This window comes from Conger conger, chromosome 10 (assembly GCF_963514075.1).
Source record: "Conger conger chromosome 10, fConCon1.1, whole genome shotgun sequence".
NCBI classification, from domain to species: Eukaryota; Metazoa; Chordata; class Actinopteri; order Anguilliformes; family Congridae; genus Conger; species Conger conger.
The window spans coordinates 13,540,183-13,556,816 of NC_083769.1; the positions used below are offsets into that span (position 1 = coordinate 13,540,183).

General features: G+C 41.9%; 1 protein-coding gene across 8 annotated transcripts in view; it reads left to right on the top strand.

Moving 5' to 3' along the window:
* The window catches only part of LOC133138999 (zinc finger protein 271-like), a 43,264-nt gene that overhangs the window by 15,726 nt on the left and 10,904 nt on the right, over positions 1 to 16,634 (top strand). For 6 of the 8 annotated variants that reach the window (XM_061258217.1, XM_061258220.1, XM_061258221.1 and 3 more), the window contains 8 exons: positions 2,065 to 2,183; positions 2,502 to 2,688; positions 7,259 to 7,377; positions 7,484 to 7,670; positions 10,679 to 10,797; positions 11,150 to 11,345; positions 15,320 to 15,438; positions 15,559 to 15,763. In XM_061258217.1, coding sequence (XP_061114201.1) covers positions 2,065 to 2,183; positions 2,502 to 2,688; positions 7,259 to 7,377; positions 7,484 to 7,670; positions 10,679 to 10,797; positions 11,150 to 11,345; positions 15,320 to 15,438; positions 15,559 to 15,763 — 1,251 coding nt within the window. The remainder of the gene's footprint in view (positions 1 to 2,064; positions 2,184 to 2,501; positions 2,689 to 7,258; positions 7,378 to 7,483; positions 7,671 to 10,678; positions 10,798 to 11,149; positions 11,346 to 15,319; positions 15,439 to 15,558; positions 15,764 to 16,634) is intronic. The other 2 variants (XM_061258223.1, XM_061258222.1) reach the window with 2 other exon arrangements.

The window sequence follows — 16,634 nt, forward strand, 5'->3', positions numbered from 1 at the left end:
GACAAATAGCCCGAGGGTACCGCTCCTTGACATCATCTTCTAGCTTATTAAAACCCGCATTAACAGCATTGATCCATAACCATGAACAGTAGACTAACTAGCTAGACTAACTAACTAGACTACGTAGTTGCTCATGATCGGTTTCACTTAATATCCCGTTGCAGAAGCGGCGTTAACTTTACCCGACCACTTCATTGGTTTCCTGTGGAAACTCGCCAAACTTTCCTCCTCGACGGATGGGCGTGAACAGATAAAGGTTCTTGTGGGTGTGCCCTCTCTTACCGACTGGATCCATAGACTCGTGAATCGACCTAAACGGAGGAGCGGAAAGAGTTTAGAATTTGTGATGGATGCAGAATGGACATTGCCACCACAGTCAAAATGCTCTCAAAAAGAGTTGTGCTTTTACTTTCGTGGCTTCCGTGCACCTGAGGTTGGCATCCGTACGTTGATACTATAATGTAGTGATTATATTGAGGTTTCTCCTGTGAACAACCAAAGATCATTCCCATGGCAGTGACCACAGGCTGTACTTGTTGAGTTAACAACTGTGACTAACAGGTTCCCCCCCTCTCCCTGGTTTAGTGCAGCTTGTGATCATCTCAGTTGCTTGGGCATGTTTGAGAGCCATTTTAAATCTCTTGTTTTCAGGTATTTAGGTGATTGCTTGGCTGGCGTACTGTGCTGTAGATTAGCGACAGGCATTTCAGCGGGTAGGGTTGGGTTTTTGCGGCAACAGTGAAATTAGACTAATGATGCTGGGATGCTAAAGCAGACAAGGGAGCTAAGGCTGTACCATGATGCTTTATAATTCTGATATATTATTCTCATTCCACACACACACACACACTCACACACTTTGGGAGGGGGTGGGATGTAAGCCTTGTTCGTTTCGCTCTCTTTGCATGTTTAGTTCTCCTGTCTAAAGTCCATTATTTCCAATATGTTACATCACTGGAATGGAATTGTTTAAGTTTAGAATAGGTGTCATTTTAAAGAACTCTTATTCTGGCTGTGTTAAAGCGGGGTGGCTTTGGTGTGACCGGTAGTTCCTCAGATATGTGTTGTACAGCCAGCATAGTTTTTTTTTTTCGGTAACTGAAATGTTTAGGGGTCTCTAGTACTTTAAAATATAGCATTCCTTTTTTTATTCCTGAATTTAAGAAAATACTTTTCATGTTTTATATGAATGAACGGTAATACTAGTAGGAAAGCTTCAATGGGAAGCCTGTGTAGTGTAGGATAAATAATATTATCCCTTTTTTTATTAGTCTTTGCATGCAGTTGTGATCCTCAAAGTCTGTCCGTAAAGTAGTTTCATACTAAATGTATGGGTAAAGCAAGGTATTTCCTGACAATTATTTAAAACTTGTTAAAACGTGATAATTGTTCTTATATAAAAAGTTAAACTAACATGTACCCTCACGATGTAGTTATTTACATTGTATTTAGTAAAGATTAGGGCTTCCATGAGCTGAAATAAAAGTTTTTTTTTAACAAACACTACTTGTGCCGTATTGCTCTAAACATGCCTTAAGGTTGGGGGCACCAGACATTACAGGTGTTGAGTCCTCTTTAGACTAATACTTATCTGAAAGATAAATTGTCACATCAGCAGAATACACCTGAGACTGGACAGGGCAATGCCCGCGCTACATTTCAGTACATTTAGCTCCTCAGAGCTTATCCATGAGTTCAATGATCACCTTACTCAGTGGTATCGGAGTATTGCCCGAATCACTTCCTTTCTGCCCTGTGCTGGTCTAATCCTACTGGCTTCAGTGTGCACTCTGGCCCTTGAGTTTTCATCCATTTTTCTAGTTCCTCTGAAAGCAGGTTTAAATTGTGTTTGTGTTTTGCGGTTTGAGAAGGGACAACTAGGTTTAAAAAACTAATTAGCATGTGCACTACTTAATTTTTTGAAATGTTTGTTCAAAGTTTTAGAAGGCAGTACTGTCATTCAAACCATTTTTCTTTGATACATAATGGAGAACATTCAAAGGGTTTCTAATAAGTGACACGTAATGGAACTTTCTAGTAAAAAAACACTCTTTCTGCGTTCAGGGGAGAAGCCGTTTGGCTGTGACGTGTGTGACATGAGATTTACTCAGCGCTATCATCTGGAGAGACACAAGCGCATTCACAGTGGAGAGAAGCCCTACCAGTGCGAACGCTGCCAGCAGGTGAGGAAGTGAACACACACACACACACACATGTATATACACATGCAGGTACACCTCTCACACAGGTGCACAGAAGGACTCATACAGTCAATTGCGTACCCTTTAGATTCAAATGCCTTCCTACACTTTCCTGAGCTTGTCTGGTGTATGTCTGTAGTGTGAACTCCACCTTTTGGCGCTCTTGGTTGACTCAATTGCACCAGACAAGATCAGTTGAGCACAGGAAAGTATTTGAATTAAAAAGAAATTGCGTAATTGACCCAGGTCTGATCTAAACGCGCACACACAGTAAGGGCTCCTCTTATTGTTCTTCCTCAGACTTTTGCTCGGACCGATCGGTTGCTACGGCACCGGCGCATGTGCCAGGTCGGCGGTGTGGGTGCGGTCGCAGCCGTCGCCATTGTTGCCAAGGGGGAGAGCCAGTCCTGCCGCGAAGTTAACCGGCCGTACCCCCAGGAGCCCCCACCTCCTACCGCCTCCTGGACCCCCCTACAGCCTCCCCAAGGTCGGCTGAGCGTCTGGCTGCCCCCTCCCCCCCTCCCCCCTCCCCCCTCACCACCACCCTGGAGCAACGCAATGAGCAGCAGCACCACACAGGCCAGAGCTCAGTGGCGCCACACACTGCTGCAAACTAGTACTGCAGCTCAGCTGTGAAGTTGAGATAGATAACTAGTTTATTATTGGTGGCTTGTTTTGATTTCTGTTTTGAGTGATGTTCGACAAAGGTGAGTCCAGGGTGAAATGCGTAATTGTTTTGGATTCAAATCCTTTTCTGTGCTCGATTGATATTCCCTGGGGCTGGTAAGCTAGTCGAAAGGACATGAAGGCAAAGTTTGCGTATTGGTTCCAGTACACCAGATAAGCTCATTAGAAGTGTAGAAAAGTATTTGAATCCAAAACAATTACGTATTCGACCCAGGTATGCTTTGGAGCAGGTTTATGTGTTTATTCAGTTTAGATATCAGTACGAAAATTGTTACACAAAAAGCTTTTTTATGCATCTTAATTTTGATAGAAACAGATAGTGGCACAATAGACTGGGGTACTGACAATTTAATACTTTATTTTGGTATTGGACTGAAACGCACGTCTATGATGTCTGCGGATGATGCCAAGCCAAGTTTGTGAGTGGGGTTCCCCCCTTCTGAACTTTGAGGAACAAAGTTAAACGATGCACATACCCTGTAGCCTTTGTTTTTCATAATCACCGGTATTAATTTTAGTCACCAGACTAATTGCTCTGAAACATTGGTATTACTCAAACTTAGGGAATAATTGCATTGTGGTTATATTTAATAGTGGTTATATTTTATAGTGGTCTTTGTGTAAGATCCAGTGATGGTGATGGCAATGCCATTTATACAGTAAGCAACTCTCTGGGATTTTACAGCAGGGACGATTCCTTCTTAAAATGAGAACCTTGGAGGTCTTGCAACATAGAAATATGTTTGTTGTCACAAAAAGATACTCCAATCCATGTTACATTATATTACATTATATGGCATTTAGCAGATGCTCTTATCCAGAGCGACGTACAACGAAGTGCAGATCAAAGACAAGTGCCAAGAGGACCTTGAAGTTCATTCTTCAAGTTAACTTGTTTACTTTTTTTTGTTAGCCTGAGAAACATTTTTCTATACAGGGATATATCCAGCTCCCCCCTAGTGACTGGGAGTCATTGTCAACCAGTCTGAGTAGCTTTCCTTGAGCTTGAAGTGCTTGCCTCGGCCCTTTTTCCTGGCTGATTTCTCATAACATTGATATAATGAGATATAGTCAGCCCTCTGGTGCGAGCCCACGTCCACCCACGTTCTGAGGGTTTGCTGAGCTGATAAACCTGTGGCCAGTTACTACTGAGAGGTGCCACGCTTATTGGGGGTGATTATTCAAACTGGAAAATGCTCTTGTCTTCCAGTTGTAAACTTTCTTTCCAACCAGCTCAACACTGGCTAAAACTAGGTAGGATCAGTCTTGAGAGCGGTCCCTTCCTTGTCCCTGCATGTGTGAGTGTTTATACTAGTGCAAACTTTGTGTACATTTGGGCACACTTTGTATCCCCATAAACCCATGCTATGTGACATCACTATAGAACAGATCAGATGTAGAATTTCTAAATTAGAATTGGAATGTAATGTATGCACTGGCCCAGTAAGTGATATCCCTAGACCAGGGGTCGGCAACCCTGGTCCTGGAGAGCCGCAGGGTGTGCTGGCTTTCATTGTTACTTGGCATTAATTGATCAATGAAAGCCGTTGATTACACCGTTAACTCACCTCACCTGGTTTCTTGGGTCTGAATCGGTTGCTTATTTTAAGGTGGAGACGAAAGCCAGCACTCCCTGCGGCTCTCCAGGACCAAGGTTGCCGACCCCTGCCCTAGACCCTGAGGTTGCTATCCATACATTTCCCTGTTAGGTGTATTAGTCTTTTAAATCAATATTTAAAATAACTCTTTATGCACCTGTAAAATTATTATTATTATTATTATTATAATTTTTAACAAAACTTCTTTATTGACCAGTATAGAGGACCTAATTGTTTCTCATTTGATTGTGAATCTTATATCAGTGTGTTCTGTTGTAAATGATTTGTGATCTGCTGGCATCTAAAATGCATGTATCTGCCCCTGACTTAGTCTGTATGGCCAAGCTAAGATCTGTCCTTTTTGCCTCCTTATATCTATTGTGTTCGGTTAGGAAGGGTAATTCTGTTCCTGTTTTAACTGAAAAGTAAAGATCTGTTGAATTTAAGGTGGGATCTTGACTGACTTTAGTCATTCTACCATGTATTGCCTGAAGTTAAGAGTCAGATGTGTTTATTTGCCCGGTTAGTTTCGGTCATGTCCGTAATGTTCCTGATTCTGTTCACTTGCCTCTTGGCACCCCTTATTTATTGTTTTTACCCCGCTGGAGCAATAAATAAATATAATGAATACTTTTAAAGCGTTCTTTTGGAAGGAATATTCTTGTAAAGTTCCGAGATAAAAAATTATATAACTGGTAGTTGGATTAGTATAGTTTAGAGTAATTGGTTACCAAGCCATGAATTGCTTAAAAACATTTTATGACCTGGTACCTCTAGTCTCTCTGGCCTAGCGCCTCCAGTCTCTCTGGCCTAGCGTCTCCAGTCTCTCTGGCTTGGCGCCTTTTCCTGAAGAATTTGATTACTTTTTCATGCAAAATGCTCATTATGCATGCAGTTGTAAAAGATTACTTGCTTAAAATATAGCCTATGTTTGTTTTCACAATTGTTTTTCTTCTGAAAGGAAAATTTATATGTATCCAGTTAGTGATATTGTATTTACTTTAAAGCAGGAGGGCTTACATTTGAGCTGAAATAAAATAAAATTAAAAAAAAACGGATAAAAATGCTTTATTACTAAAAAGCCATCTGGCTGCAAGACACCCCAAGATTGGGGGCCTGTCCTCAAATATATTTTAAAAAAAAAGAAAAAAAGAATTACCCTGTTTTTAGACAAACACTGATTTAAAATAGTTTAACAGTTAATACTCATATACTAATGTGCGTACATGTACGAATCGTATACACCGCTGTTTTTATTGAAGGAGGTACGGGGGTGTCGCAGTCTGTCCTATCCATCCTCTGAGCTCTTGGCTCATCTCCATCTCGTGGCTTGACTCACTGCTGTGACGTCACTGAAACGCATTATTAAATCTGCTCGCTTGTGCTCCAGCAGAGGGCAGTGTGTGATCTGTTATTTTTCTTAAATGGTCCATATGTGACCAAGTACTGAGTTCTGTGGTCATACAATCACATTTGTTAACTGAAGCTTGTTGCTTTTGGAGTTTTTTGACCGACCCCTCCAAAGGCTTTAAAAAAAAAAAAAAAAAAGTAAATGTATCACTATATAATTGCCGCACATATTTTCACTTAATTTCCCCCCTCAAGCCGAAGTGAAGTACTGTTGTTTCTACACATTTTCTGATTTAAGTTTGGTGATAATATTCTGTGCATGTAATGTAAATGCTGATCATCTCTTGGCTACGGTAATTCCATGTCAACTCGACACACTTTTGGGCCGCAGTGTCACAGATTTTAATTCGATTTTAGCATGCTTATTTAGCATTTTAAGAAACCCCTGAAATCGATGTGATAGATTGTTAATCTGGGAGATTTGTGCGACTCCATGACTTTCCCTATCTCCATTACTGTAGGTTAGGTTGTAGAGAAATGGTTCTTGTATTACTGTAACCAGCTTTATCTTGCACGTATATTGTGTTCACCCCAAAATGAAAGGTAACATGGTTCTCCTGGGTAATTAGTGTTACTGATTGGCCAGAGGGAGGGTGCTGGTAACCAGGAATTAGTGATCCAAAACTGTGTGATGCTGCTTCAGATAATTATTGATATCTCTGCAATGGCCAGATATATCCAAGACTTAATTCTCTAGGGATGTTGTTGCCATTATAACCTAACTTTGGTGAAAATGTTAAATTGTTTTTTTTTTTTTGTCAGAACTCTTAACTGCTATCTTTAATTTTGAGGTCAACATAATATACAGTGGGGTCCAAAAGTCTATTTTGTGTTCTTTTCTAATTTAATTAAAAAGTAAATAATGACAATTAATTATTGGCATAACGGATTGTGCAGCAATCCTTGATCTTCTTTGGTCTTCAAGTAGTCCTTGCATAGCTTTGAACTAAATTTCATTTGTTTTATATTTTTCAAAATCCTAACACTATTACATGAAAAATAACTCCCAAATTTTCAATGTGTTCTCAGACTTTTGGACTCTGTATATGTAAAAGCTTTGCAGTGATATAAGTGAGTTCTCTATGACCTACAGTCATCGAGATGGGGCAAGTCAAAGTCATCGAATAATGCAAATTAGCGCAAACCTTTTTTATCATACATCTCCCAGATTAATAATCTGTGATAATTGTCATTTTGGTTCTGGGGTGCCGTATGAGGCCAAATCAGCATGCCAAATCTCTTTCAATTCTGTGACGATGCGGGCCGAAAGTGTGTTAAGTTGACATGGAATTACGCACTAGCGGGTTTTGTAGAATTTCTGGCTATTAAAAACTCCGGTAAAGAAACTCTCTCTGCATTCAGGGGAGAAGCTGTTTGGCTGTGATGTTTGTGACACGCGGTTTACTCAGCGATATCACCTGGAGAGACACAAGCGCATTCACAGTGGAGAGAAGCCCTACCAGTGCGAAGGCTGCCATAAGGTGAGGGAGTGAACACACATGCAAAGGCTCCCTCTAATATATATATATACACACGCACACACACACACACACACTCAGTAAGTGCACTTCTCGTTGTTTTTCTCAGAGCTTCGCTCGGACGGATCGGTTGCTACGGCACCGGCGCATGTGCAGGGTCGGCGGCGTGAACCTGGTGGCCGCTGTTGCCAAGGGGACGAGCCAGCCCTGTCGCACTGCCTCGTGGCCGTACCCCCAGCAGCCCCCTCCTCCTCCTCCTCCAACGGCCTCCTGGACCCCCCTACAGCCTCCCCAAGGTCGGCTGGCCGTCTGGCTGCCCCCTCCCCCCCTCCCCCCTCACCACCACCCTGGAGCAACGCAATGAGCAGCAGCACCACACAGGCCAGAGCTCAGTGGCGCCACACACTGCTGCAAACTAGTACTGCAGTTCAGAAGTTGACCAATAATGACATAATTTTTTTTAACATTAGCCCAATTTTATTTGTGGGACATTAGATTATTTTGTAGTTTTGCGTTAGACTTTATCCCAGAATTTCTTATTTTACGGCTATTTAGATTCCGTTTGTGTGCTGACGGAGGGGTCTTATTTGGGATTGTGCATGTAAATTGGTTGAAATGTAGTTGCAGTGGAGAGGATTACTTTATAGAGTGTATAGAATGGAATGTGAGCGATGGTGGTTAAACATGGCAGCTCTGATTTATTCAAATATGGGAATGGAAACAAGATGGATTTAGTCGCACTTGCAATGTATCTTCAGTGCTCTTTGTCAAAAGCTTTTTCAAAACATTTAGGTAAATTTTGCAAAAAAAATTATTCTCCCTCCAATTTGAGCATTCTTAGCAATCCCCTATACCCATTTGTTTGAAACAGACTGGCAGTTGCATACATTTTTGTTTGTGAATCTTAACTAATTACATTTTGGTTAGATTTCCTGTAGTTCAATCAGGTCCTTGTTTGTAGAAAAATATTCGGCATGGCATTGCCGCAAAAGCTCCCCCTAATGATTCAGTTCATGTTTTTGTAGGGTCGTTGAGCATTTCCTAGGCTTCCTTAGGTGAGTTAAGTATTTTCAGGGTCCCCTGAACTGTGACATTGCAGTGGGATGAGTAACATTTTGATTGACTTGTGCTTCAAAGGCCTCTGTATTTACAGGATTTAATTGAATAGAATAGAACAGAATAGAATAGAATGGAATAGAAAATAATATAATGCCTTTATCTTTCCCAAGAGGAACTTCAGGTAGTTTCATACTGCTCTGCTGAAACCCAGTAATTGTGTTGGTTTCTGGATGCGATTCCCTTTGCTGCCACCATCTGCCTATACTCGTCCCTATTTGGTGAAGCCTGTGATTGAGTCAGTCACTCGTCATTACCCTTCTGTATTATTTAGCTTTAGTTAAAGTTGCTACCTTAACCTCTGTACCAAGGTTGTAGGTCAAGGATGAACCATTTCAGGATTTTTTAGCTACAAAATAATATTGGGTTCTTTAGTTCAGGTGGGTTTTAAAAAGGAATTTAATTCCTACATCCGTCACCGAATATGGATGTACATTTCCTCAAAATTAAATCGTCAAATTTAGAGGAGAAACCACCGAGCAACTTACCGAGCCAAAAAGACAGAAATTGTACCCCTGTCCAAATACTTAGCCTACGGACTGCACTGTAGAACAAAACCTAATCAATTTAACAACGTCACAACAGGTTTTCCAATGGCAAATTGGCATACACCTTGCATTGATCCGTATCGCGACGTGCTAGCTACAAAAACGCGTTTCATCAGAAACGACCGTTACAACCTGTTGCTATGGTTACTCCTTGGAGCAGTGTGCTCTCACTGACAGAACTAACTTGGTGGAACAAAAAGCTGAAGACTAATCGTGGCTTTTTTTGGCTCGGAAAAACTTATTCGGAACGCGGTTTCTTTTCTCACTTTCCTTTCGGATATTGGCTAAATTGTTACGGTTGTAGATGGGTGTCTCTGGGCGAAGCTGTTTGAGAGCAGTAGCAAAAGCGATGCCATCATCGTCTACCATTTTTCTTTCTCTGAGGAACGGTTTTGTAACTTATACAGTGCCTCACATGGCAATGCATACATACACATTACATAATTCAGTGAATAGTGCAATCACATGGAAACTTGAGTTTCTTCTGGACCTTCAAATCTTGTTAAAACATTCAGTACTTAAAAAAGAATGGTAGGAAATGGTTAGGGTTTGCCTGGCTTTGCCTGAAGACCTGGTCTTCAGCGTGAGAATAAAACGGGTCATATACAAGTTACTCTGTAATTATTCTGGTAAAAAGGAAGGTATACTTACCAAAAGCCTTCACCTTGTTATTATGTTCCTGATTTTTTAACATTAGTTCTCAAGTGTTTGTGTTTGACCTCTTAAATAGTAGGGCATCCATTGAGCAGACATTTTAAATGGTTGAAAATAATAATGCCATTTTTCTTTTAAAACATTGGCTCCGGTGGTTAGAGCAGTCGTGTGGCAGTAGGGCAGATTCCCCCCACCACGAGCTATAAATGGTTCCCTTTGAGAATAACACTGAGCTGAAGGATAAACTGAACCACACACCTCTACACCTTTCTGCAGCTGTGCTGCACCACAGACAGTGGTCCACCAGGGGCAGTGCTTTTGAAGTCTTTAATCTGTCAATTTCTGAGGTTACACGGCGGCTCTGTGTTTTACGTCCTGGCTGTGTTACTCTTAAAAATAATTTAGTTTGAACATTTTTAATCACATTTTCATTTCTGCTCATTTGGGTATTGCCTATACTCTGGGACCACTTTATTAAAACAATCAGAAAAAACAACAAACTTCAATGTGGGATAAACAAGGATAGTGATTCATATAGGATCTCACATGCCGGTGATTTAAAATTGACTTCATAGCATGGGTTACATTTATTGAAAGCATTTTTTTTTTCTTGTCTTTTGTATTCTGTTTCTGCAGAGTTTGTGATGTGTTTGGGTAAGATGGTTGAATTTATTAATTCAATTGAATTAAATTAATTAATTGAAAATCTAAAATTTGGCCTTATGTCAGACACAGACAAAATACATTTACACAAATACATTTTTACTACATTCCTTTGCGTTTTACTTTTTTTTTTTTTTATCACCAAAATCTAAAAATCTCTGGCCAAACATTTCTGGTCCATCTGTATTTCCTGTTTGTAAAGTCTGGCCCATTTGAATTTGTAATTGAATACCTCTGGCTTAGATAATGTTTATGCAATTCGCTGGGGAATGAATCGTTTCAGTAAATAAACTCTCTCTCTCTCTGTCTGTCTCTATGTTCAGGAGACAAGGTGTTTGGCTGTGACTTGTGTGACATGAGATTTACTCAGCGCTATCACCTGTTGAGACACAAGCGCATTCACAGTGGAGAGAAGCCCTTCCAGTGTGAACGTTGTCATAAGGTGAGGGAGTGAAAACGCGTGCACACACATGCACACATGCACACACTCACACAAGCACATACACACACACACGCTCGCTCGCACACGCTCGCTCGCACACACTCGCACACACTCGCACACTCGCACACACACACACACTCACACACACTCTCACTCACACACACACACACACACACACTCACACACTCGCACACACACACTCACTCACACACACACACTCTCACTCACACACACACACACACTCACACACACTCACTCACACACACTCACTCACTCACTCTCACACACACACACACACACACACACACACACACACACACACACTAATTGCTCCTGTCCTTGGTTTCCTCAGACCTTCTCTCGGAAGGATCGACTGGTACGACACCGGCGCCAGTGTCAGGTTGGCGGTGTGGGTGCGGTTGCCACGGTTGCCACAGTCGCCACTGTTGCCAAGGCGACGAGCCAGCCCTGCCGCGATGTTTCATGGCCGTACCCCCAGGAGCCCCCACCTCCAACCGCCGCCTGGACCCCCCTACAGCCTCCTCCAGGTCGGCTGACCGTCTGGCTGCCCCCTCCCCCCCTCCCCCCTCACCACCACCCTGGAGCAACGCAATGAGCAGCAGCACCACACAGGCCAGAGCTCAGTGGCGCCACACACTGCTGCAAACTAGTACTGCAGCTCAGCTATGAAGTTGAGATAAAAACTTTTTTTTTTTTCCTTAAGTACCAGCTCATTCAATGCGAGAGATGGTAGATTATTTTGTACTTTTTTTGGTTTTGTTTTTTGTTTTTTTTAATGTGTTTTATTGTTATTTAGAATCATTTTATGTGATGTTGATGGTTCAGGAAGGGGGTGGGGGAATGCTTTGGGTGGATTCGATTGAACTACTTGTAGTTGGGCAAACCTAAAGGTGTTGGGGGGGGGGGGGGGGGTTCAGTTGGTAGAAATTTAGTAGCAGTTGAAATTTCATGTACAAAATAATTATTTGACCTTCAATTGGTGTTGCTAAAAAAAAGTGAAAAGATACACACTATTGAGACATGGGAAGATAAAGTTCTCTGCATTGCTGTTAAATTGAGTCTGGTTGGCAATGCCATTTCCCCAGTGTTACATATGGCATTGCTTTCAGAGCAGGCAGAAAAAACTGTGGTTGTTTGCCATTACAACATAGCGGGCTAATGGGATGGTCCATTCATAGTAAAAACAAAATGCCTCAAACCCTGCCCGTGGCCTTCCGACATACAGGCACACTGATTCAGTGCTGTCATACTTTTCCATCCAGCTCCCCATTTGGAAACCACGGACAATAGTTTAGTTTGTTTTCCTGCTGTTGGGAACCAGCTATCCTTGCCTGGTTGTTTTCTCAAGTTGTCCTTTGTGACATAAAGGGGAAGTATCAAATTTATGAGTTTGTGGGTGTTTGTTTCATAGATGTCGCGAGGGAGCAGATACATTTTTTTTGGGAACTGGCATCCGTTAACATGCACAGGTCAATGGACTTGTTTCACAAAGGAGGGAATAGGATTTAGAATTAGTCAGACCCATGGACTGTTACAGAAGAGCTGATATAATGTTCTTTGTGCATCTGATAGATTCTGTGACTTGTGCTTTCAATGTTGTCATGCAGAGGTGTCCATCCGTACCTACATTCTTCCCCATAGTAACTGTGTTGGTTTCTCCCCTGAACAGTGAGAGGGAAACTCCCATTGCTATCCCTACAGGCTCCACACGCCTTCACACCTCTGTTAATTCCTGGTGTGGTACAGCCTGTGAGGGAGAGAGAGTTCTTTCGGTTGCTTTTCATTGCCCTTTTATATCATAGAGCTGCAGTAAAATGTGTTACTTTTACCTCTTTAGACTTTGCTAGTGATTCTCTATGTGACAGATTATGGATGGACAATTTCAGTCGTTTGGCTGGATGTGTTTTAGCTGCAGAAGCCAATTTAGGCTAATGATGCAGAAATACTGGGGTGTACAAGGGAGCTGTGGTTGCAGCAGGAAGCTTTAATACTTACAACTGTATGGTTATATTTTATTATGGTATATTTTGAAATAAGCAGTATACATGTCTATGTGAGTGGTCACATTTGAATCTGAGAAGGTGCTGAGTTTTGGAGGGGTGGAGATAATGTGCCAGATTAGTTTCTGTCTCATTCCCATTGTATCATGTTTCTGTTCCCTTGTCTTAATATCATTTTATTCCTAATATATTCTGAAACCACTGGGACAGTGAAGATAAGCCGATAATGGAGGTGTCATTTTAAACCATTTTTATTCTTGTTTTTCATGCAGAAAAAATTAATTTTGAGACAAAAATGTTGTGACCAGTAGTTGGATCAGTGCTGTATAGAGAACCCAGGCCGTTAAGTAATTAAGACTTTTTAGAGGCCATTAGTTCCTCAAAATATATAATTGAATACTCTTTGCCTGAATTAACCCTAGGAATAGAAGGAAATCTAATGCGAGTGTCTGTGTAGTGTAGGAAACACATTATATTTTAGTTTTTTATCAGCCGGCTTTGCATGCAGTTTGTGGTCTTAAATGTTTTTTTCTTAAAGTGGTCATATGTGAATTACTGTTTGAGTAAAAAAAAAGAAAAAAAAAGAGAAAGATTTGCTCACAAAAATGGAATTCTGTTATCATAATTATTGTTGTTCTTATTTGAAAAGGCAAACTAATATGTACCCTCATTATCTAGTTAGTAGCTTTGTATTTAGTAAAAAGCAGGGCTTCCACTGACCTGAAATAAAACCATTTTTAAAAAATACTACTTGTGCCGTATTGCTCTAAATCACAACAAGATTGGGGTGCCCCTAAAAGTTCAGGGTTTTCTCCCCTTAAACGATCACTGATGTGAGAGAGAAATGGCTCCATCGGTAGAATACAGCGAGAGGGGGTGCGCACACCTCTGCCTTGATGAAGGGGTAGAAAGAGTCTCACACTGAATCACATCCACCTCTTCAGTGCACGTCATGATTGCCAACATTTGAGTCTCATGGCTATGACATCAGTCAAACGTAGGAGTCTGCAGCCATGGTTCTTGAGAGATGCAGTGTCATCCATTTTGGCATTGCTCAGTAGTTAACTGTCCAATTAAACTAGTTTGTTACACAAGTGGATTACGCCACCTGGGCTGCTTTGCTTGCTTTGGGTGTAAAATGGCTGCTTATTTAAAGGAGAAAACAAAAACCAGGTGCTCTTTCCAATCGCCTGTTTTTCTCCTTGTTCCTTGCCTGATCCGGGAATAGATTGAGGTCCGCCATCTTTAAGGAAATTCCAGCCCGTTAAATGTGCCTTCCAAGAGCTACACTGTGGAAGCTCGAAGCAGGGAGGCTCCCCAACTTTTCAGCAAGGAAACACAAGCGCATCCTTTGCGAAAGTATTTTCTGTGAATTCCTGACGTATAGTGATCAGCCTGTGGATCCGTCTCTCCCCATCTGCCACGTCTGTAACTGATATGGCTTGGAACTGATTTGAAGGAGCAAGGATGTTCCATTTGCCTAATTCACGTTTTCTCGATTTCCCCATCTTCACTTCTTTTTCTCATATTTTTTTGTTTCTTGCCTCTCCCGATAGAGCTAGGACTAGAAATAAGCAAGGAATGGAAGGAGGAGGTGAAAAATAAGCAATTTGAAAGAACTGGAACATCTCCAGGACCTGTGATGCAGACACAGGGGGCTCATTCCAGTCGCTTATTATTCTCCTTTCTGTCATTTACTTGCTTCTGACCCAGAAATCCGCCATCTTTAAGGACATTCAAACCCTTTAAATGTTCCTTCTAGGAGCTAGAAGTAGAAGTTAGGAACTCCCAATCTTTCCTTTGAGCAGGAAAACATTAGCGCATCCTTTGCGGAAGTATCTCCCCACCTGCCAAGTCTGTAACTGATGTGGCTCCTAACTTACATTTGAAGGATCATGGACATTCAATTTGTCTAATTCGCGTTTTCTGAATTTCACCGTCTTCATTTCTTTTTTCTTGACACTTTTCCTAGCCTCTCCCGAGGGGCTGAGCTAGGAGAAGAAGAAAAATGATTAGTGAAATCAGCCATTGGAATGAGCCCTGGGTCAGGCATTAGTGACATCACTTCCTTTCGTTAGTTGTGCTGCACCAGAACCAGCAGTCCAACAGGGGGCAGTGTGCACTGCTACCTTTGAGTAGTAATATTATTTTTTAGCTTGACTAGGATCTCTGTTCCCTGTTCCTGGAGAGCTGCATGGTGTGCTGGCTTTTGTTGTTACTCAGCACTTAAAGCAGTTAATTTGTTATTTTATCAATTAACTGACCTAGTTTTTTGGGTCTGAATTGGTTGCTGATAGGTAAAAACTAAAACCTGCACACCCTGCGGCTCTCCACGACCAGGAATGAGATCCACTGTATTAGACGGTAATAGTATCACACTTTTCATTTAAATGTCACAGATAATACAGAACACTAAAATGTACCTACATCTTGTGCAACAGATCATTAAAGAGTGCTTACACACTGACACTTTTCAATAAACAAACTCTCTCTGCGTTCAGGGCAGAAGATGTTTGGCTGTGACGTGTGTGACACGCGCTTTACTCAGCGATATCATCTGATGAGACACAAGCGCATTCACAGCGGAGAGAAGCCCTACCAGTGCGAAGGCTGCCATAAGGTGAGGGAGAGAACACACACAGACACACATTCACACAGTTCTCCATCACACATTCACACACACTTTCCTCTACTGTGCACACACTCGTTCAGTAAGAGTTCCTCTTGTTGTTTTTCTCAGAGCTTCTCTCGAACCGACCGTTTGTTGCGACACCGCCGCCAGTGTCAGGTGGGTGGCGTGGCTGCGGCCGCCACAGCCGCTGCGGTCGCCACGGTCGCCACTGTTGCCAAGGCAACAAGCCAGCCCTGCCGGGATGTTTCGTGGCCGTACCCCCAGGAGCCCCCACCTCCAACCGCCGCCTGGACCCCCCTACAGCCTCCTCCAGGTCAACTGACCATCTGGCTGCCCCCTCCCCCCCTCCCCCCTCACCACCACCCTGGAGCAACGCAATGAGCAGCAGCACCACACACTGCTGCAAACTAGTACTGCAGCTCAGCTATGAAGTTGATACAAAAACTTTTTTTTTCTGTACTTCTTTCACATGAAGTGAGCTGGTAGTTCATTTTGTTTTTTGTTTTTCCATATTGCAACATTTCTAATTTGGTTTTAGTTATTTTGTGCTGTTGACGGCTTGGAAGGGGGTAACCTATGGCTTTAGTCAGGTTGCGTTATGCTGTTTATGCTAATTAGGGAAAACTAATTCAGGGTTTTTAAATGGTAAATAAGTAAAATAGTCTCCTCCAAAGGTATTGGAACAGCAAGGTAGATTCCTTTGTTTTCGCTGAACACTGAAGACAATTGACTTTGAGGTCAAAAGATGAGATCACACATTTGAATTTCAGCTTTTATTTCCTGGTATTTTTATCTAGATTTGTTAATCAACTAAGAACATATCACCTTTTGTATCAGCCCACCAAATTTTTAGGTGAGCAAAAGTATTCGAACATGTGACTGACAGGTGTTTCTTGTTGCTGTTTCCAGATGTGTCCTGTTAGATTGATTGGTTAAACAATAAATAGTTCTGAATGCCTGCTCTTGGTTTTAGCCGTGGACTTTGCCTGTGAGTACTGCATTTGTGTTAGAAAAGATAAACCAACATGAAGACCAGAGGGAGAAAAGCAAGCCATTTTGAAGCTTAGAAAAGAGGGGAAATCTATCAGAGCCATTGCACAAGCATTGGGGATAGCTTGTGCAACAACTTGGAATGTCATGAAAAAGAAAGAAACCGCCGGCGTACTGAGCAACATCTGACATTG